This window comes from Pogona vitticeps, chromosome 6, assembly GCF_051106095.1.
Source record: "Pogona vitticeps strain Pit_001003342236 chromosome 6, PviZW2.1, whole genome shotgun sequence".
Classification (NCBI taxonomy): domain Eukaryota; kingdom Metazoa; phylum Chordata; class Lepidosauria; order Squamata; family Agamidae; genus Pogona; species Pogona vitticeps.
Window position 1 is genome coordinate 25,088,213 of NC_135788.1, and position 21,530 is coordinate 25,109,742.

At 39.0% G+C, this 21,530-nt stretch overlaps 1 protein-coding gene across 2 annotated transcripts in view; it reads left to right on the forward strand.

Moving 5' to 3' along the window:
• Nucleotides 1-20,758, forward strand: part of VPS50 (VPS50 subunit of EARP/GARPII complex) — a 74,036-nt gene extending 53,278 nt beyond the window's left edge. For both annotated transcript variants that reach the window (XM_078378699.1, XM_073003186.2), the window contains exons 22-28: nucleotides 2,457-2,537; nucleotides 11,900-12,048; nucleotides 14,395-14,491; nucleotides 14,654-14,812; nucleotides 15,989-16,110; nucleotides 17,570-17,759; nucleotides 20,030-20,758. In XM_078378699.1, coding sequence (XP_078234825.1) covers nucleotides 2,457-2,537; nucleotides 11,900-12,048; nucleotides 14,395-14,491; nucleotides 14,654-14,812; nucleotides 15,989-16,110; nucleotides 17,570-17,759; nucleotides 20,030-20,149 — 918 coding nt within the window. In that variant the 3' untranslated portion in view covers nucleotides 20,150-20,758. The remainder of the gene's footprint in view (nucleotides 1-2,456; nucleotides 2,538-11,899; nucleotides 12,049-14,394; nucleotides 14,492-14,653; nucleotides 14,813-15,988; nucleotides 16,111-17,569; nucleotides 17,760-20,029) is intronic.
• Nucleotides 20,759-21,530: the final 772 nt, after the last annotated feature.

The window sequence follows — 21,530 nt, forward strand, 5'->3', positions numbered from 1 at the left end:
CCTCGTGAAGCATTACAGCAGCCTAACAAGTAATTCTAAACTTGATACAGAATATGCTCCTGCATTCACATTAATAGAAAACATCAGCTCTTCAGATTTGGAGTCATATACACTTCAGCTTTAGCAGTGGACATAAATGATATAAGTATAGATTTTTTAAGTGAGCTGTTGACATAGATTGAGGCTTGTCAAATATCTAAATGGTGTTCTTTCAGTTCAAGTTTTCATCCACACAGCTGTAGAACATTATAAATAAATTCACAGTTATGTAGCTAAACTTAGCACATGGCTTTAATGCAGAAAGCAGTGGGATCTATCCATTTAAAGCCACGTGACAGCAGTAAAGATAAAATATGTCAATTCAGCCACATTGTTGGATATTTTATGCCATCTATGTTGAATGAATTCACTTTTATTTTCTCTTTAATTGAAAATTTAGCAATAGCAAACTGAGAGTTTTCAAAGGGGTAGCCATGTTAGTCTGTTTCAACATGTGGAAAACCAAACCAAAAGTACAACTAAAACAACAAAAAAGAAGTTTTGTGGCACCTTAAAGAGTTACAGTTTAATTTATCATAAATATTCACGTATTGCAGTCCACTCCACATGTCTGTGGAAGTGGGTTGTGATTCACAAAAGCTCACAATAAAATCAATCTGTTAGTCTTTAAGGTGCCGTACAACTTCCTCTTTATTGTTTTTGTTGTACAAATTAAGAGAGGCATAATTTCAAAACATGAACTTCATGATCTTGTTCCTTTTCATGAGCTGTCTTCTGAAGGTACTCTAATGCTTCATACATTTTGAGAATTAAATTTGCTATCTGATGCATAATGTGTAAAATTGTCAACCAGAAACACTTCAGAAGAAAATAGCCATAAAACAATCATCATCAGAGTGCTGTCCTTTGAAGGTGCCGGCCACAGAGACTGGCGAAACGTCAGGAAGATCAACCTTCAGAACACGGCCAAAGAGCCCGAAAAACCCACAACAACCAATCATTATCATCATCATGTATTCCCGAAGGCTTTCACAGCCATTATCCGATGGCTGTAGGTTTTTTGGGCTGTTCTGAAGGTTTTTCTTCTTCTTGATGTTTCGCCAGTCTCTGTGGCTGCCATCTTCAAAGGACAGGAGTTAGAACTCTTGCAGACCACAGGCAGAGTTCTAACTCCTGTCCTCTGAGGATGTCAGCCACAGAGACTGGTGAAACATTAGGAAGAAAAATCTTCAGAACACGGTCAAACAACCTGAAACACCACCACCACCACCACCAACAACAAAGCTATCAAATCAATTCTGACTTATAGTAAACCTTTTCAGGTTTTTCCAGATAGAGAATACTCAGAAGTGATTTCCAGTTCTGTACATCTGGGGTCACCCTAGGACTGTGCAGCTTACCCAAGACTGCACAGGCTGGCTCTACTCTCAGTCCCTATGTAAAATGTATACTCTAAAAGCATGGTAGTATGTGAGAATACTTAACTGATGTATTATAGTAAGGCATTAGCAGAACTAACCTAGTCTCTCTACAAGTTCATCACTGAGCAATTTTTGAATGACACCTTCAAACATGAGTTTCATTCAATGCAAACCCAAAGAATGACTGTTTGAACGGGGTGGGGGTGGGCATTCCTTGGACGAAACACATGCCAGCATCTTGGTAATATGAATGAAGTAGACCCTGGAAATGCATGTATGTTTCTTAGTTCTACCACTACATGTAGGTTTATTAACTGAGCAATTCCATTGTGGACTTCATATTTGCACTGGATTTAAAAGGGGTTAAGTAATAATCTCTTGGACTAGTATACATAATGTTTATAATGGAATTAAGCTAGTTAATACCAACTAGAAACCAGGCTTTTCTTTGGGTCTTATGCGAACCATGGCATTTTTTTCTTTTCGTTTGATTCTCATATCACAGTTGTTTATGGAGATGTAATATTGCTCATCTTTTCAGATTAAAATTTGCCTTGTATAACTGGCTATTTGAGTATATGAACCTTAATATTTTTAAATAATAAATACAAATCTTCGTGCTGATTTGTATTAGTTTTTTATTTGGCAAAATATCTGGCGCTATTTGATGTTATCATTACAAACAATACAACACATATGGTTTTCCTCTGGCCCAAAGTAACCACACTGAAACAATATGAAATGTTGGAAATTATCCCCTGCTACAGTGGATAATTCGCTTGTCAGTATGAATTGTGTGTGACCATTTAGTGTATACAATTTAGTTCATGTTTTTATATGTGTGCAGTTTTGGACGAATTGCAACAATTATTTTCTGAAAAGGTTCCCCCGCTCCCCCATTTTTGATTTGCATTTGCAGTGTCACAACATGCTTTTACACTGTGGGGCAATGGGACATGAATAAACAGAAAACTGTATTTGGTTTATTTGTGCGCTACCCAAATCGTGTTGCTTAGAATTCTCTCTTGTTTCCAGTTTGAATCAACGGGACTGGGGCTCAGTAGCAGCAGGCTTCGCACCACCTTGAACAGAATACAGGAGAGTCTGATTGATTTGGTAAGTTAGAGGGATTTGTTAAATTTTTTGAAACATAAGGATAAGAAAACTGCTTAGTATTTGCTGTTGCACCATCCACTTAACTATCTTGAAAATTATCTTGACAAACTGGGAGGGCTGGGATTAAAAATATGTTTATAAGAACTATATAAAATTGTGTTGCCTTCCCATTAATTTTTCCTATGTAATTTAAATAATTAGTTGTACCCATACTGTGTGTTCATGGCAAGCAAAAAATTTAGAGCCTGGGAAGTTATTTTTCAATAAGCAATTAGCTGGAGTTCAAGTTTCAACCCCCACTGAAGTGGTCAGTTACTATTAAGAGTTACAGGTTTTTCTAAAGCAACTCAGTACTTTCCGACCATGTTTCCCCAAAAATAAGACAGGGTCTTATATTAATTTTTGCTCCAAAAAAAAAAAAAAAATAAGCATTGTGGCTTATTTTCAGGGGATGTTTTATTTTATAGTCATGTCATCTCCTGGTTGCTGCACAATGCTGCACAATGGTGGAGGGTGTGGTTTCACTTCACTAGGGCTTATTTTGGGGGTAGGGCTTATATTACGAACATCCTGAAAAATCATACTAGGGCTTATTTTCAGGTTAGGTCTTGTTTTCGGGGAAACAGGGTAGTTCTCTGAAAGCTGTGAGTCACTGATATGTGGTAGAGACACAATCTCTGAGTATCCACAATAGACAATAAGGAAGTTGCATCAGCAGGTACTTAAACCATGTGATACTATAGTACAAAGCTGAAACAACTTAGGAGCAGGATACCTAAGGATATGTCTTTCACCCTGTCATTCTGCTCTGTCCCAAAGGTCTAGTGAGGAAGTGCTTCATGTGGTTTTGTGTGTTTCTGAGATACACTTAGAAGCTGCATGAGTAGGGTCTTAGGTGTACCAGCAATCATCCTATGGAATGCCCTTCTGTCGAAGGTCTTTCTTTTCAAATAGTCATTTACTGTCTAATCACTGCCAGTCGCTGAGTTGTTAATGTGTTTGTCTTTATTATAATTTCTTTGTGCTTGGTTGCTTTACTCTATTGTGCATTGCTGCAAAACTTGTATCATCCATTGCTCCAAAATATGGATTTTTTTATAAACTCAAGGAGCATATATGTATCTATCCTCCAACAATTAGTGAGGTCACACACACCCTTCAAAAGTAACTGCAACTGTTACAGATATGTTCTGAAAAGAGTGCCATGATATCCCATTAAATTATAATTCTGGTATAATTTAATTAGGATGATGTTAGAAAAGTTATAACTGTTTTGACTTACAAGGTCCACTAATGTGGTAGCTGTGCTGAAGTATTCTAACATTCTCCAGTACTGCCACCAGCTTGGTTGAATTCTGACTCTGCTTTCATTAATCTTGTTGGCATGACAAGAAAGAAGAATGCTGAGGGATAAGACCCCTTACAGACAGACGTAAGAAGAGCCCTGCTGGATCAGGCCAAGGGCCCATCTAGTCCAGCTTCCTGTATCTCACAGTGGCCCCACCAGATGCCTCTGGGAGCACATGAGACAACGAAATACGTACTTATCTCCTGATACCACTCCCCTGCATCTGGCATTTATACTGAAGCCTTTATCGCTTCATGATAACCTTTCTGCAGTGAATGTTGTGGGTGGTGATTTGAAAGCATCACCCACCTGCCTTTTTTTGGTCAAATGTATTTTTGTTGTTGATACCATGTCAAAATCCCACCAGCATGATTAAAAATATTGCAGGAAGGAGGAGGTAGAAATTTGTCACAGAAACCGGAGTTGTACAAGAGATCGGTAAAGGTAGTAGAAATCTTAAGGGAACTTGCTAGAAATTTATTGCACCCATTTGTACTCTGGTAGATTGCTATAGCTAGTCTTTGATGGAAGAAGTTTTATGTTTAGACAAATTGTGGCAACCACACCAGCTTTTTGTAAGAGCTTAACATTAAGCCTAAAATAACATATTAAAGCCCTATCTTTGTTGTCCTTCCACAGGAAGGCAAAGTCCTTTCTCTTCAGGCAGACTTTTCCTTAATAACTGGTGGTCTGAGAGGGGTTTTTAAATGGATTGTTGTGGTCTGTTGTTTTAAATGTGTTTTAGTATTGATTTTATTTGCCGTTTTTAATACGATACATGTTTAATTCTTTTTAAATATTTGTGTATTTACTGTTTTTAGCTTTTCAATATTGTCTTTTTAATGATATAAGCCACCTTGTGTCCTTTTTCAGGAGAAAGGTGGAATAAAAATATTTTAAATAAATAAATAAAATAATAAATGAAGCGTTAAATGCCATTTAACCTTTAAGTAAAAAGAAAAAGATGAAGATGATTTGATCCTGGCGATTAATGACTACAACAGTATTGAGGCTTTAGTCATCCTTGGGGGCCTTTTGCATCAATTACATGTGATTTGGGGGTTTTCTCATATACAATGGCCATTTCTCATTTTCAAGAAAATTAATGGTATATGTATTCTTCAGGAAAGAGGCACAGTGGTTTTGACAACATCTTCTAAGAATCCCATGTTTCTAAATCATGTCAGAATGCTTTCCAGTACAGTGGTGCCTCGCAAGACAATGTTAATTCATTCCGCGAAAAAGTCATCTTGTGAAAACATTGTCTTGCGAAACACAGTTCCCCATTGTAATGCATTGAAATCTATTTAATGCGTTCCAATGGGAAAAAATTGTTGTCTTGCGAAAATCGTCCATAGAAAACATCATCTCCACAGCGATTGCAAACACCAATCATCTTGCAGATTAATCGTCCCACGAGGCAATTGCCTTGCAAGGCACCACTGTAATCTGTTCTGGTGTTTCTAGCTTTAAAAAAATTGGATGGCAGATGAAAGATGAGTCTTTGCCTAAGAATCTGCCTGGAAGAATCTGGAGAGCAAATGCTCTATACAGACATCTTGCTTCAGTGAAAGAGCACTCAGTAGACCACAGCAGCTTTTTCAGGCTACCCATCTGATGTACATTGATGTACCTCCATATGTACTCTGTACACAACAGCCTTGAAGTGGCATAGCACTCTCTTCCTTGTTGATTGTGTATGCATACTCTAATGTTTGTTAGGCGTTCAGACTCCTAACAACCACAGATTTTTTTTGTCCAAAAGGGATGGCAAAAGTACCGTAGCAAATGAGCACAGGCTGGTTAGTTCATCCTTAAGAAGACTGGGACTTACTAATGTCTATGTCTGTACTGCACTGCAAAGCTGGATTATGGGAAATGGTTTCTTTAGGCTTCCCATGGGAAAAAAGACCTTATGTATTCCTTCCTTGCTGAAGATTTGCCTCTGGAGTGTTTTGGTGGTGGTGGTGGTGGTGGTAGTGTGACATTTTAAATCTAACAAAAGAGGTAATTAAAGGAATGCAAACTGGGAGCCCTTCACATGGATATGAACTCTTCATAGGAAGCACAGTAGCACTAAGCTCTGTTGAAGTGTTTGAGAGTTGGTATACACAGTGGTTCGAGCATAGTATAAAAAAACACACTGATCATAAATATTTTTCTCCCTTGCGTGTGTGTCAACAGTTGAAAATAATATTCATTTAGTCTTGGTAAATGTTTAAAGAATGTTTGCTGTATAAAACACATAGAAGAATAAGCTAACAGTGCTTGTAACAGTTATTTGCCGGTGTACAAGATGACTTTTTGGACCCAAAAAACATGCCTCCAAGTGGGGGGTTCATCTTGTATGCCGGGTGCACTGAATGACGCGGGGCCGCCGCTGGCTGGGGAGGAAGGCGGGCAGGCGGGCGGGCAGGCAGGCAGGTGGTCGGTCGGTCTGGATGGACGGAGGGAAGCAGAGCCTGCCATGCCTGAGTGGCCAGAGCCCGCCGCTGGGCTGCCCGCTGCCCCGCGCTCGCCCACCACCCACCCATTTTCCCTCTTCTTCTTCCTCTTCCTCCTCCTCAGCCTCTTGCTCTTCCTCACCCTCTCACTGCCATGCCTGAGCCACCCCCGGGCTGTCCCGCACCGTTGAGCCAGCTGCGCGTGCGCTCGCTTGCCGCCCGCCTGTTTCCCCTCTTCCTCCTCCTGTTGGGGGGGCGTCTTATACGGCCAGTTGCCTTGTGTGCTGGCAAATATGGTAATATATTCTTATCAAACATAGTAACAGAAAAGGCTCATGTTAACTAACAAAACGGAACAAGCAAAATAAGAAGACCAAGCAGGCCGGACAATCTCATTGTAACTATTACTTCTTGTTCCGTCTGACAGTTAACCCACTTAACAACCATTGGCAAACAACAGACATGATCTGAGTGGCTACATAAATTCCATTATGTGAATAACACATGCCAGTCATTTGCATTACACCTATACATATACATACATGCTGGGTTGCACAACTACATATTCCAACAAACACCACCCCTGCCACCAAATAAAGTCAGTTCAGAATAAAGCACGAATTCAGCCTTCCTGAACCTGGACAGCATTGCTGACAGGGACAGCATTAAATCAAATACTTCTGCTTCTGACCCAAGGCCTTGGGCAGAAGAACCTCCACACTGTTCCATATTTTTTGTCAACATTTTGACAAGTTGGATTTGGATGACCTTCTGCTCGGTGCTGACTTCAAATTGTTCCATTAGTTTTAATAAGGCAAAATTTGCTTTAAAGAAGGCAGGTTCTTAAAAGGAGTTGCATTGGTTATAAGCAATTTGGGGTCTACTTTCATATATGATCTGAGAGAGGTTGGCATATTGATCAAGAATGAATCAAGATAAACATTAAGGCCATTTGCCTGCAGGGTTAAAGGATAAGTGGCCCTTAAATCTGCGGATATGTATGCTGAGGAAAATGGAGCACAGAGCATTAAATCACATCTGGAGTGATTTTTCTTCTATCTGACTCTAAAAAACTGTCTTAGTGGTTGTATACATTATGTGAGCTGTGTGTGTGTATTGTTCAAGATGCTGCCTGTGATTGATGGCAAGATGGGTGTGCTGAATATTTGGGGTGAGGCACTATAGTTAAAGCATGTGCTTTGCATGCAGAAGTTCAGACCCATGAATGTTTTATTAAAAGATTCCAGGTTGTTAACTTGGGATTTCAGCGAACTGTTACTACACAGAGTAACCTCGATTGTCCAAGTGTCTCAGCATCAAACTACATGAGACCATGAAGTGCCCATCTCGCCCTTAGAAACTGATAACATTTTCTCCAGGAAAGTAGTTGTCACAGGGTTGCATTCTTCAGTAATCAGACTTGCAAATGGAGCCTGTGTTTACCTCCTGAAGACCAGTCATAAAGCAAAGCAAACTACCGTATTTTTCGCACCATAAGACACACTTTTCCCCCACAAAACGGGGGTGGAAAGTCTGTGCGTCTTATGGAGCGAAGAAAACTGATTATATTTTCCTGTTTTCTTCTAAAAATTTGGTGCGTCTTATGGAAAGGTGTGTCTTATGGAGCGAAAAATAGGGTGATACAGAAATGAGAAAAGTTCATGCTGGGAGAAATATGTCTTTTACTAGTTAAGACAGCACTCATTGTACGTTGACCCACAATTTTAAGGTAGCCTCACAAATACATTCATGGAAGATAAAGCTATCCATGAGGGCTATGTACTGTATATTGCCTCCAACATAAAAGCATAGCAGATGCTAAAGAAGAAGAGTTGGAGGGCACTGTCATACTTATGTCCTGCTTGTCGGTTTCCTGTAGGTATCTAAATATTGGTCTAGGAAGGCTTTTGATTTGATCCAAGATCCAATTGTAGATAAGGACCTAAAATCCAAATTAGAACCCAGGCAAGTGGGGCTTTAACCTCTACTGCAGCCATCACTAGCACTATGTTTTTTAGGTGGAGTGGGAGAGTTTCCACAATAGTTAGTGAAAACTTTTCCGAATGTGGAAATAGCAATTCTAAGTCATTAGAAAGGGTTAAAGCCCCATATCTCTCTGATTTCTCCCAATGGAAATCAGACCTCATGCCCAGGTGTTTGAATATACTCATTCTTACTTTAAGAATGTTATAAACTTCTGGAATGTTTCTGCCAGTATTAAAAATTGCTTGTTGTTGTAAGCATGCCACTGCTTAAATCAGTGAGAATAGTTAGACAGTATCAAGGGAAACTTTTAGATTCTTATGCATTTTCATAATGGAATATGAGAATGGCCCCATTACTTTAAGAGCCACTATACAATGCAAAATACACAATGTGGACCCATATTAAAGTAGTTTTGAAATTTCAAGTGGATTTATATATATTGGTGCCTCACTAGATGATTGCCTCGCGGGACGAAAAACCCGCAAGACGATTGGTTTTTGTGATCACTATGGTGCCTCGCAAGATGTTTTTTTCTATGACTGTGCTTTGCAAAACTTTTTTTAAGACCGATGCTTCGCGAGACTTTTTTTTTTAGACCAATGCATAGGGAATCTCGCAAGACGATTTTTTCACAAGACGACGATTTTTGCGGAACAAATTAAAACGTCTTGCAAGGCACCACTGCACTAGATATGTAGCTAGTAAGATTCATGGCATAGTTAGCTAGATTTTCATCTTCATTGTTTCTGGCAGGAAAGAGGAAATGAATAACATCTCTCTGTAGTTGGGATATTCGAGGAAGCTGTGACAGCCTGCCTTATTATATTTTACTTAGTTCCAGATTTGTAGTTTTGCTTCTTGGTTTAAAGGATTGGTTAAAGAAAAATGCCCTTGTAGCCTAAATATAGTAAGTATGTGACAAGAACAAAAGTAGAAGTGTGAGAGCTGTTTGTCAAGTATTTTCTTTTGCCCAGTGGAGAAAATTGCACACTTTTGAAGGCTTCTATCATGGCAATCAATGGTTTGTCTTTCTTCTCTCTGATTATAAGTGGTAATGCCATACAAAAGCTGCCAACACTTGATGCCTCTTCTTTTGAATGGCACCTGTAAACCTGTCAGTTGCCCAAAGGTCCTTCTTGTTTTCTTGTTGAATGAAGGAGAAGATGAAAGGAGAAGATGTCATTCATTTGAATGTGTGAAACACTCAAGAGAGAGAGAGAGAAAATCTTCCCTCCCATTTTGAGTTTTCTGAAAGAACAAATTCTACTTCTGTTTTGGAAGCCCTTTCTCCATGTCTGCTTGCCTTTTCCTATCCTAAAAATAAAATGTTTCTTTGTATATTGGTATTGTAGACATGTGGAGCGATAGTCTAAAGATGGAAAATGTCATCAAGGGTCAGGTAACAAGTGTGTGTCATCAGTGTATTGGAATAATGGTTTGTATTTGTTCAGGAGTGTTCTGATGGAGGCGAAAAAAGCTTTTTGTTTTGTTTTGTTTGCTCTTTCCTTCTTTAATATCCTATCATTTTCTCCCCTTGAAGTGTCATTGATGGTGTAGAAGAAAATGTCCTTCTGTTTTGATTATTGGGTCAAAAGTACTACTTTCAGGGGCAAATATATTTTCTAAAAGATTCCTAAATCATGAGAATGTTGACTCCCACCGAAAGGACATCATGTTCACTGCTATTCTCCCCTGCCCCCTTTACCTGCTGCTACTGCTCTGATATTGTATTACATATTCCTCTAGGTCTTGTGGTAGTCTCCTACTTTCTTAGTTGTGTCAATACCTGAAATTTATTAGGCATCACATTTTATAAGATGATTTCTAACTTTTGATGCTACTAAAAAGAAACGAAGCCTGTTCAGAAGCATCGAACTTGTAGAATTCAGAAAAGTTACTTTTTGGACTACAGCTCCCAGAATCCCTTATATACCCTTACAATCCAAGAGTATTTATTTCCAAGCTCTGGTTCTTCATCTTAAAAGTGAATACCTTTACATGTTTTCATTATAAAATCACAGGGAGATTAGTTTTCAGTAGTGATTCAGATCTCCAAGAGCTTGGAAGATTTGTATAAAGGTCTACAGTGGTGCATCGCTTAGCGATGTTAATTGGTTAAAAAAAACACATCGCTATGGGAAAACATCGCTAAGCGAAACACCAATTCCCATAGGAATGCATTGAAAACTGGATAATCCGTTCCAAAGGGAACAGATTACCGTCCTTAAGCGAAAATCGCCATAGGAAACATTGCTAAGCGAAACGCGGTTCCCCCATTGGAATGCATTGAAACCTATTCAATGCATTTCAATGGTTTTGACAGGTCCGTTTCCGCTATTTTTAAAGTGTCTTTAAAATGTTCAAAAACTGTTTAAAATGCTTGGAATTGTTAGTGCACCCTGTAAAACCTTTGCAAACTTAATTTGGCTTTGTTTGACAGCTGTCAAACCTACAGTTCAATGCATTCCAATGGGGGGGGAATTCACTAAAAATTAACAAAGACTCAGAACAAAGCCAAATTAAGTTTGCAAAGGTTTTACAGGGTGCACTAACAATTCCAAGCATTTTAAACAGTTTTTGAACATTTTAAGACACACTTAAAATAGCGAAAATGGACATCATTAAGCGAAACGGGGACCTAAACTGTCATCGCTAAGCGAAGCAAGGTCCCAAACCTCGTTATGTGAAATTTTCCCATTGTAAACATCACAAAATGGAGCGCAAGATCGCTCCAAAAACCTCATCGCTAAGCGAATACATTGTCAAACGAGGCAATCACTAAGCGAGGCACCACTGTAATTCATTAAGATTCTGGTGATAGTACCTGATTTAGTTTAGATTAATATCAGACAGTAAACATATTAGTTCATTAAAGAAACTTTCTAAAGACTGGCATATGTCACTATGGTTGACTCAGCTTCCTCAGTGGCATTTTGTTTACTCCACAAGATGGGCTTTTTACATAATTAGCTGGTTTTCTCTGTCTGGCACTTTCCAGATACCATGGACTACAAAACTGACATTTCAGCTGCAGGCTGAGGATGGTAGAATTTTTACCCCAACACATCCAGAAGCACTGGGCAGGAGGATGGTGTTCTAAAGTGTGGGGTTAGCAACCCATTGAGTAAAAGTCTGTGGCTGATCTGCAGCTCTCTTCCCTTCTTCCCCCTTTCTTGCTGGCAGCAGCACATGATGGCTGTTTCCCCACCTGTTTAGAATCAAGCAGCTTGGTTATAAATAGAAATCCAGTGTCATCTTGTAAAGAGAGAAAGAGAAAATGCTATTACATCCCTTGCATTAAGATAGCTTTACTTGTAAGACCTGCACGTGTCTTATTAATTATGCCATTCAAATCTCAGATCATCATTTCTTTGAAGCTGATGGTGGTTTGTGAGTGCTAGTAGTCAGATTGTTGTCCTTTAGAAACTAAAATAGCAGGAATTCTGTTTCTTGAATCTTGGTCCTGAGAGTATTCTGTCCTCGTGTTGAAATTCAGCTAAATGGAAGTCAGATATGTCAACTTGCTGCCAATCTCATGAAGTTTCAGTTATTCCAATTTCTCTCCTCATTTCCTATTATTACAGGAGGTCTCCTCTGATGCCCCTGGAACTCTGACTGCTGTAGAGGAAAGGAAGGAGAAAGTTCCTGTCCCACATCTCAGCCATCTTGTTGTCTTGACCTCAGGCAACACCCTCTATGGCCTCGCAGAGAGAGTAGTAGCCACTGAATCCTTGTGAGTTAAGAATGGTCAAACCACATTTCTTTCTACTACTTGAAAACAATTCCAGGACTTGCCAGCTAGTTCTCTCTAGTTTTAATTAGGTGTATCTTCTAATTATGTCAAACCACACAATTCCAACAGAATGGTACTACATTTCTATTGCTGGCCTTGGTGCTCTTGCAACTAGGATCATTTATGAACTGTTGATGTGGCTCTGGAAGTTAGGAATGTCTCCCAAATGGTGATGGTTTTCATAATAAGTCATAGTAAGCCATTAGATTCAGGCCTGCTATATTTCAAATATATGGTGATAAAATCTGACAGAAATTGTTCTAAGCCTAAATACAAGATAATATACTCAAGAATACTGTATTATATAACACTTTCATTATATAAAGAGACCAAACATAACTAGAATAAAATTAAGGTTGTTTTAAGTGGCAAGATTACAGAGTGAAACAAAGTGACAGGCAAGATTGGGTAGGTTCACTCATAAAACAAAAACTTTAGCCTATAAGGCTTATTTCTGCAGACACAGAAAAGACGGAAGGCACCATGGCTAGGAAAAGGAGTCTGCGTGGCTAGTGGCAGTGTGGGGGCTAGAAACCTTTTGTCTTTGATCTCAAGGAAGGTTAGCTAAGCATACTGACATTCTGCATTTACTTCAGCATAGAAATCAGTGTAACTGTTTCCACATAAGTGTGTGATGATGATGTCCCAAGAATGTAAAAAAAAAAAAAAAATCCAACATGCTATACTGGATATTAAAAAATGTAACAGTCATGAAATCCCGTGTGGAGATTTGCAACCTAAGTAGATCTAGAACAAGGGAAGATATGGGAAAATACACTGGAGAAGAATTGTGCTCTGTGCATATGTCTATATCAAGTCTTCTGTATCCCCCAGAATAATACAGTTACATTAAGCAGTTGAAATGGATGTCATTAGAAAATAATAATAAAGTATCCACCCATTAAAATCCCTTCTTCTAAAAGCAGCAGCCAATCATTTGCAAAAAGCTTGCCTCAAGAGAAAGGAATACAGACAGCCTGACATCTGTGGTTTGAGGGCACCTAACCAAAAGCTTCTTTCTCATATTTCCAACAAATGTGCTTCTGAGGATGGTACACATATTGATATATTGATCGTACACTCGTTTGTTCATTTAATAAAAAGAATACAGTGGTGCCTCGCAAGACAAAAGTAATTTGTTCCACGAGTAGCGCTGTCTTGTGAAATTTTCGTCTTGCGAAAATCAGTTTCCCATAGGAATGCATTGCAATGCATTCCTATGGGAACCTCGCAAGACGAATGAATTATTTTCATCTAGCGAGGCATTGGTCTTGGGGGGGGGAATCATCTTGTGAAGCATGGCCATAGAAGAAGCTATCTTGTGAGGCACCATAGCGATCGCAAAAAACCATTCGTCTTGCAGGTTTTTCATCCTGCGAGGTGTTCGTCTTGTGAGGCACCACTGTATCTTATTTTTAGTGGTGTGGGGAAAGAGCTAATTTAGCAGTGGCAGTAAAAAGAAAGAATTGTGGAAATTTAGCATTTCTATTCAAACGTTTAGATAACAGAAATGAGAGTAATATTACATCAACTCTTGGCCCACAGGTCATAGCCTCATAAGGATGTCTTTATCAGCTTTAAAATGGTGGACCTAGTCCAGCTATACTGAGTTGTTTTGATTGCAGTAAAAATGGCATTGTTAACTATGCTTGTCTTTTCAAAATGTCTCCCTTTTGTTTTTCTGTGTGCATCATTTCCATAGATGGTTTAAATTTGTTTGTGTATGTGTACAAATGAAGCTATCTTCTAAAATTCAGAAACAATCTGAAAGTACTTTGTCATTGAGATAAAGCTCTGGGATCTTTGGAAGACTTTCTATAGAGTCTGTGTTTCCTTTCAAAATTACCATTATTAATAGATAATGTAAAAAAAGCCTTGTAGAATTGGGCCACAGCCCTATATAGTCCAGGATCCTGTTTCCCATATTGACAAGTGAGATGGCCATTGTTTCTTAAAAAGTGATGTTTAGAGGCCTGGTTATATAACATATAGCTTTTTATTACAACTTCCAGAATCCTGCAGCTAGCATGGCCAGCTTTCCAAGCTCTTTGTAGCCATCTTGACTAGTATCCACAGACAGGTGTAATGTTCATGAAATTGACTAATCTCTCTTGAAAGTCATGAGTGGTAGTAGCCATATGAGGACTTCATAGGTTTTGGATCTGCAGGATCCAAAACTGAGGTTCCCACATGGCTTCATTGTCTGCCCACTGCAAATGAGAGTCAACCTTTTGTATGTTGTGCTCAGATCACAGTGGAATTTTGTCTGTGTGTTTTGTTTTTCAGAGTATTTTTAGCTGAGCAATTTGAATTCCTCCAACCTCATCTTGATACTGTAATGCCTCCAGCCAAGAAACCTTTTCTTCAGCAATTCTATTCACAGGTTAGAATTCTCCACGGCTTAACAATTTTAGGTGTAGAAAGCATGTACGTTCCTGAGTGACACCGTCTATAATACCACGCAGTGATAAACTATATTGAAATATTTTATATTTTAGCTTTTTAAAATATGCTGTTCATTAAATTGCTTGACTTTGTTTTTCAGACGGTTTCAACGGCCAGTGAACTGCGTAAACCGATATACTGGATTGTTGCTGCTAAAGCAATTGATTATGAACAGATGCTGCTTTTAATGGCAAACGTGAAATGGGATGTGAAAGAAATCATGTCACAACACAATATTTATGTAGATTCCCTTTTAAAAGTAAATATTTTTTTTCTTGAATTCATTTATATTTGCTAACAAAAAAAATCTGTAACTGCTGTGTTGTATATTCCATGCAACACACTGTTTCTTGGATATTCTGCTTCATTCAGTTTTGTATGTTGGTCTTGTTAGATGTTGTTATAGCTAAATATGCATCTTTTCAGTACATTATTAAAGATAAAGATTTATGACTGATGTGCCAGGAGCAGGAGACTGTCCTTCACACAGGTTTAATTCATTTCTGAGTTACTGTGTATCCGGACCAAAGACATGGTAATGTTCTCTTGGCTGCAAACATGAAAAGCTTGTTGCATAAAACAGCAAAGGGAGAAGAAAACCCAAGCTTATTTAATACTCAGTGTTGACAGAATATGGTCAAGTTGATCTTAAACGGTAATCTGCTATTTCGATCCATCTTTCAGTGTCCATTTCATTATGACTTCTGATAATCTACTAAAGAATATCAATGTTTGAGACTTTAAAGCACTAGCCCTTTTAGAGTGAAATCCAAAGCATGGCTACTTGTGGGGGGGGGGGAGTTTCACTGTTCTTGATTGGGCTTCCTTCTGAGTAAATGGACATAAGAGTTGAGTCTTTGGATTCAATTGAGGGATTATCCTCAGTCAAATGGCTTTCTAATTTCATTTTGCCAACCCATTCATCAAATGAGAATTTGACCCATGAACTCAGTTGCCAGCACAGTCACTTAAAGCTAAACTCTAAACACTAAAATAGATGTCCAATGGCGTTTTGGCAAAATGGGGTCAATACTGTTATCTGCGGATGGATCCAAGGTTTTCATAATGAGAAAAGACCCACTGAAATCAATGGGTTTTGTGTTGGTGATGATTGAAGTCCCATTGATTTCAGTGTATCTTCTCCAAGTCTGGGTACAATCTTTTGCCTTCAATTTCCCCTACATTTCTTGGAGAGAAAGCATTGATAGTGGGAGATGCTTTTTATGAAACAATACATACCGTCAAGGCTTTATTTCAGACTAATGCTCCCCATTTTAATGTTTAGCTCATCCAAACCAAAGATATGGAAAGCTGTAGTAAATCAGTGCTCAAGTATGCCAAGTTGTAATAGAAACATGTTAGTATGTGTGCATTGCTAATCAGGTATTTTTATGTTTCACTACCAATTACCAATATGTTTTTGGCATTTTACTAGGAATTTGAACAGTTTAACAGGAGAATGAATGAGGTTTCTAAGAGGGTCCGTATTCCATTGCCTGTGTCAAATATTCTTTGGGAGCACTGTATACGACTAGCCAATAGAACTCTTGTAGAAGGGTAAGTGAATTATCATAAGTGTTCCAAAGATAAACTTCTGAGCACACTTCTTGGTGTCCTCTGCCTCATTGTACCTGGTGCATCAAGCCTTTCGTCTTGATGCCCTAAATATGGATGAAAGGAGCTTGTTTAGGTAGAGCTTCTTCAGTCTTGAGGAAGATGGTCTCAAGGTTCTTTCCAAGTTTTACAGTAACAGTAATGACTTTGCATACAGGTCATGGAGAATCTTGTATGCAAAGGGACGTGGTGGCGCTGTGGGCTAAACCGCAGAAGCCTGTGCTGCAGGGTCAGAAGACCAAGCAGTCGTAAGTTCGAATCCACACAACGGAGCGAGCGCCCGTTGCTTGTCCCAGCTCCCGCCAACCTAGTGGTTTGAAAGTATGCAAATGCGAGTAGATAAATAGGGACCACCTCGGTGGGAAGGTAACAGCGTTCCGTGTCTAAGTCGCACTGGCCATGTGACCACGGAAGATTGTCTTCGGACAAAACGCTGGCTCTGTGGCTTGGAAACGGGGATGAGCACTGCCCCCTAGAGTCGAACACGACTGGACAAAAATTGTCAAGGGGAACCTTTACCTTTACCATGGAGAATAGGTTCTTTAAAATGACCCTAAGCTTGTAGCCACAGTCTGCGCATAAGAGTATTATTTATTTGTAAAAACTCTACCTTCCTCAATTTGTTATTTATTTACATTTCTTCATCTCTTTCATTTATACATTACCCCACTAGTACCTGGCACTGTTCTGGGTAGTTCACAACATAATCAGTCAATCAAACAAACACATGATAATAGCAATGATAAAAATAAAGAATGAACAAAACCAACGAAATTGAGTAGCTTCATACCACAAGCAGCACAAAATATACATATTAAAAGCAGCAGGTCATGAAACGAATGAAATTCAGTTGCGGTTGCATTCAGAAGCCTCTCTGAAGAGCAACGGCTTCAGCAACCTCTTGAAAGTGGGGAAGGAGAGGGGCAGGAGCAGCTCAACTGGGAGCCGGTTCCACAAAGTTGGTGCAACTGCCAAGAAGGCCTAATTTCTCATAGATGATTTCCTGGCCTCCTTCGGGGTGGCTAACGTTGCTAGGAGGGTCTGATGGCAGATGGTAACAAGGTCCCAAACCATGGAGAGCTTGATTGCCAAGGAAAAGCAGTTGCCACAACCCTACAGAATTCTTCCAGTATCTTTGAGGAATATAAATATTTGTAAATATAGATGTATTACAGTTATTTTACACTGTTTGGATGCAATTCAAATTTATTCCCTGGTTGAATAACAACCGCTAAACAATTTCTGGTCCAGACAATATCCCCAGCAGTATCTTTGATAGTATTCCTTTATATCTTTTAACTTTGGCCCACATTGAATTATCCTCCACAAAAAACAGACCATTAGTATAATTGCCACATGATAATCAGGAACACTTTACTAATCTGTTATATATCTGTCATAGTTATGCAAATGTCAAGAAGTGTAGCAACGAGGGTCGTGCCTTGATGCAACTGGACTTCCAGCAATTTCTCATGAAGCTGGAGAAGCTGACAGATATCAGACCTATTCCAGACAAGGAATTTGTGGAGACCTACATCAAAGCTTACTATTTGACTGAAAATGACATGGAGCGTTGGATCAAGGAACACAGAGTAAGAACATACTTGGTTCTTGTCATTGGCTGGAGAGGGAGTGGTGTGTTTGAAGTCTCTCTTGTATTTAATTCCAGTTTCTATTTAAACCTTCCAGTTATTGTCACTGAACACTGAAAGAAATTCTTCTCCTGTTACATTGAGTTACAGGAACTAAATTACTTTAAGTTGCATGAAATCTTTCTCCTTTAGGAAAACTGTGCCATGAGGTTGAAAGTCACAATCATCAAGACCCAGCTTTGCTTGAACTGATTTTATCTACCTCTAAGGCATATTCAGCACATTTCACCTATGTCTAGTATTGTAGACACAAGGGCTTCTGATCATATTCTGTGACTAATAAAGTACTTGGAGTGTGTTATATAGTCAGGCAAAGAGGGTGGGGGTGGAAGGGTATGTAAAACAACCATATCTTATGAGACTGACAAATTAAGTGCTGAATATTTATGCGCTATTTACGATGCATTAGAACTACAAGTCGTAGTGGGTTTATGAGAAATTCTGGGTGGTAACAAGCTGGAAAGGACACCATATGCTATACTAGACCTGGAAACAAAATGAAACGCATGTGCCAGAACTGTGTTTAGCCTTTCTCACTCACCGAGACATCTGTGGCACACAGTGCACAGAAGCCTCAAAGGTCACCAATTCATCATCTAACAAAAGTAGAAAAATTAAGCTGTAAATCTCAGTTCTTACGTTTACACATGTTTTTTTAAACTCTGGGTAATCAAGCCAAAACATCTTCAGAGGCATAGGGTTTTTTTTTTCTTCCCACATCATCCACAAATCTTCAGCCTTTTTTCTTCTTCCAAGCGTCCTGTGCCAAAACCTGAATAGTTACGTTAGACGTTGGGCTCTTTTTGCACTATTTTTGCACATATTTCCATGGTTATCACAGTTTGTAAACAAGGTTGCTGTCTTCATGTGCTGGCTGGAGCTGTGAGTGGCTGCAATTTTAGAACTTTCAGAAAAAGCACTCTCGGTTGGTAGTTTTGGATTACTCCCAGTCTGGCTAGCCATTTACTTTTCTTGGATATGCATAAACCCACTTTGAGAGCATTTCCACCCTTGTTCTTTACCCAAGAGAACATTAAGAGCTTTACCTCTGTTAAATAATAATTCAAACATCCTCACAGAGTCTGGAAAAAAAGAGCGAATTCTGTTTGAATAGGCAGCAATGTCCTGGCACAAGTTTGTCTTTTTGTATTTCAACAATTATCTTTTAAAAACATTTTAGAGAGAGAGAGTTACAAAGTTTTGTTTCTTTTGATCAGATACAGTACTGGTAATTTGTTCTCAAATCCTTTAGGTAAAGCTAAATGGGACATGTGAGCAGAAACACTAAAAACAGATTTGTTAAAGCAGCTTTTCAAAAAGTATCTGTTTTCATAGTTGTTTTAGGTCTTAGCCAGTGTCACATATTTTTCCCAGAAGTATGGAAAATAAATTTTAAGTGCCTTAAGATGTTTAAACATTCATGGAATTCTGTCCAGTGCTTGACTGAGATTTTTACTATTTTCCTATTATCATCTTCCCATAGTTACAACACAACACCCTTCTAAGCTTCACAATTGCAGATATCCGTGGCTTTCAATATTTTTTTCAGAAAGCAAGATTCCGGTCTTAGCTTATGTATGTTGGGTATATATTCAAATATCCTGGCAGTATCTAGAGGAAGAAAGAATTCAGTTTAAATAGGTAGCTATGTCCTTCAACAGGCTTGTGCTTTTGGATAGTTCAACAATTACATTTGAAAAACAGAAAGAGTGTGTGAGAGAGAAACAATGTTTCTTTTGATGTGTTACGGTGTTGTTAAAGTCGTGTGCCATCAAGTCGATTTGGAGTTATCGTGGCCCTTTCCAAGGTCTTCTAGATAAAATATGCAGAAGTGATTTGTTGTTGTTTAGTCATTTCATTGTGTCCGACTCTTCGTGTCCCCATGGACCAGAGCACACCAGGCCCTCCTGTCTTCTCAGCCCCTCCTGTCTTCAAGAAGTGATTTACCACTCCCTTATTTTGGGGGCATCCTGGGACACTGCACCTTGCCCATGGACACATAAACCGGCTCTTCTCCTGTAATGCAGGATGGGAACTGGACTCCCAACTCACTGAGCTATCCATCCATCCATCCATCCATCCATCCATCCATCCATCCATCCATCCCATCCATCCATCCATCCATCCATCTTTAAAGTATATGGGACTTTCCTGGGTAGTTTTGCTTGATTTGCTTGAAACTAAAATTGTCATTTGCTTTCTTTGGCTAGGAATATTCCACCAAGCAATTGACTAACCTGGTGAATGTTTGCCTGGGAACCCACATCAACAAAAAAGCGAAGCAGAAATTGTTAGCAGCTATCGATGACATAGACCGGCCTAAAAGATAATTGGAAAAAGCTTCCACTCTAATTGGATTTTTTTAACCACATGAAGAAATATCTCATGGACTACCGATGGAATCTGGTTAAATGGGAAAAAATTGTGTCTTTTTCTTAATAGCTTTGAAGGCACTTTGATCAGTATGTGCTCTTCTTGGTTGCAAGTTTTAAACCTTTATTCTGTTTCTTTTGTTGTCAGGAGGACACTAGTTATCATTTGGTGCTGTATATTTTCCTTTGTGTATATACAAGATTTATATACTTGGCTAATCAATATTAGAAGCAAGCAAGCCAAAATAATAATATATTTAGTTGGTGGTTTTATGTTTTACTTTATTTTGTCTTTTTGTAAAGGGGCTGCTAGTAGGGTCATTCCCCCTCCTATGCTCAGAAGAAGGTTATGAACCCATGTAAAGAGGGGAGCCTCATACATAGTTTTCAAATTATGAATTGTGCATGTGCTTTAGCAATGTGCATCAGTAAGATAACGGCACTAAATTGAAGCCCATTGCCTTTTTATGTACTTTTACGTGTAAGTTCATTTCAGAATGAATTCTGTCTTGTCAAAGGAACTGGCCACAAATTATGAGAAGGAAATAAACACTCTACACTAATGAATGGTCGTTTAGGATTTCTTCCTGGTAGTTTTCAACCTTTGCATAAAGAATTTCATCCACTGTATGTGCTGATTGGTCAGGATGTTAAAGTACTTGCCATAAATTTATTGAGGCCATGCAACCCTATCTTACAATGTACTTGTACACAAAAATAAACCTTCTGCAGAAAGTGACTGACCAATAGAGTTGCTCCATCTCAACTTCCAAATGCAAGATGAAGACACGATCATGAGATGCTGCCTTATACTGTGCCAGACTGCTGATCCTTCTAAGTCCAGTACTACCAACTCTGACCTGCAGCTGCTTTCTAAGGTTTCAGGCAGGATTCTTTCTTGGCCCTATCTAGAGACCCCTGACATTACCTGGTGGGTTCTCATCCAAGTACCAACAAGAACTTACTCTGCTTAGCTACCAAAATCAGATGAGATTGTGTAAGAGTGGTATAGTGGAGGCGCACTAAACCAGCTAGGCAAATGAATGCAAACCCATTCTAAAACTATTTCAGCTTCAGAATTGGAACAGCAATGCTTTTGTTTTGTATCCTGATTCAGAAAAGAGGGTGGTACTGCATCTTTAACAGTTACACAGGAGGCAAGTTGGTGATTGAACTCCCAACCTTTGGCTCCTCAGCCAGATATCTAACTCACCAAGTTAATGGGTTGCCTTACTATTACGTAATTTATCTGGGGTGAAAGAACCAGATTCTAAGTAGCAGCCCAAAGCAGAGTAGGCCTTATTGGATCAGTAGGATTTATACTGTTGACTCCCCCATT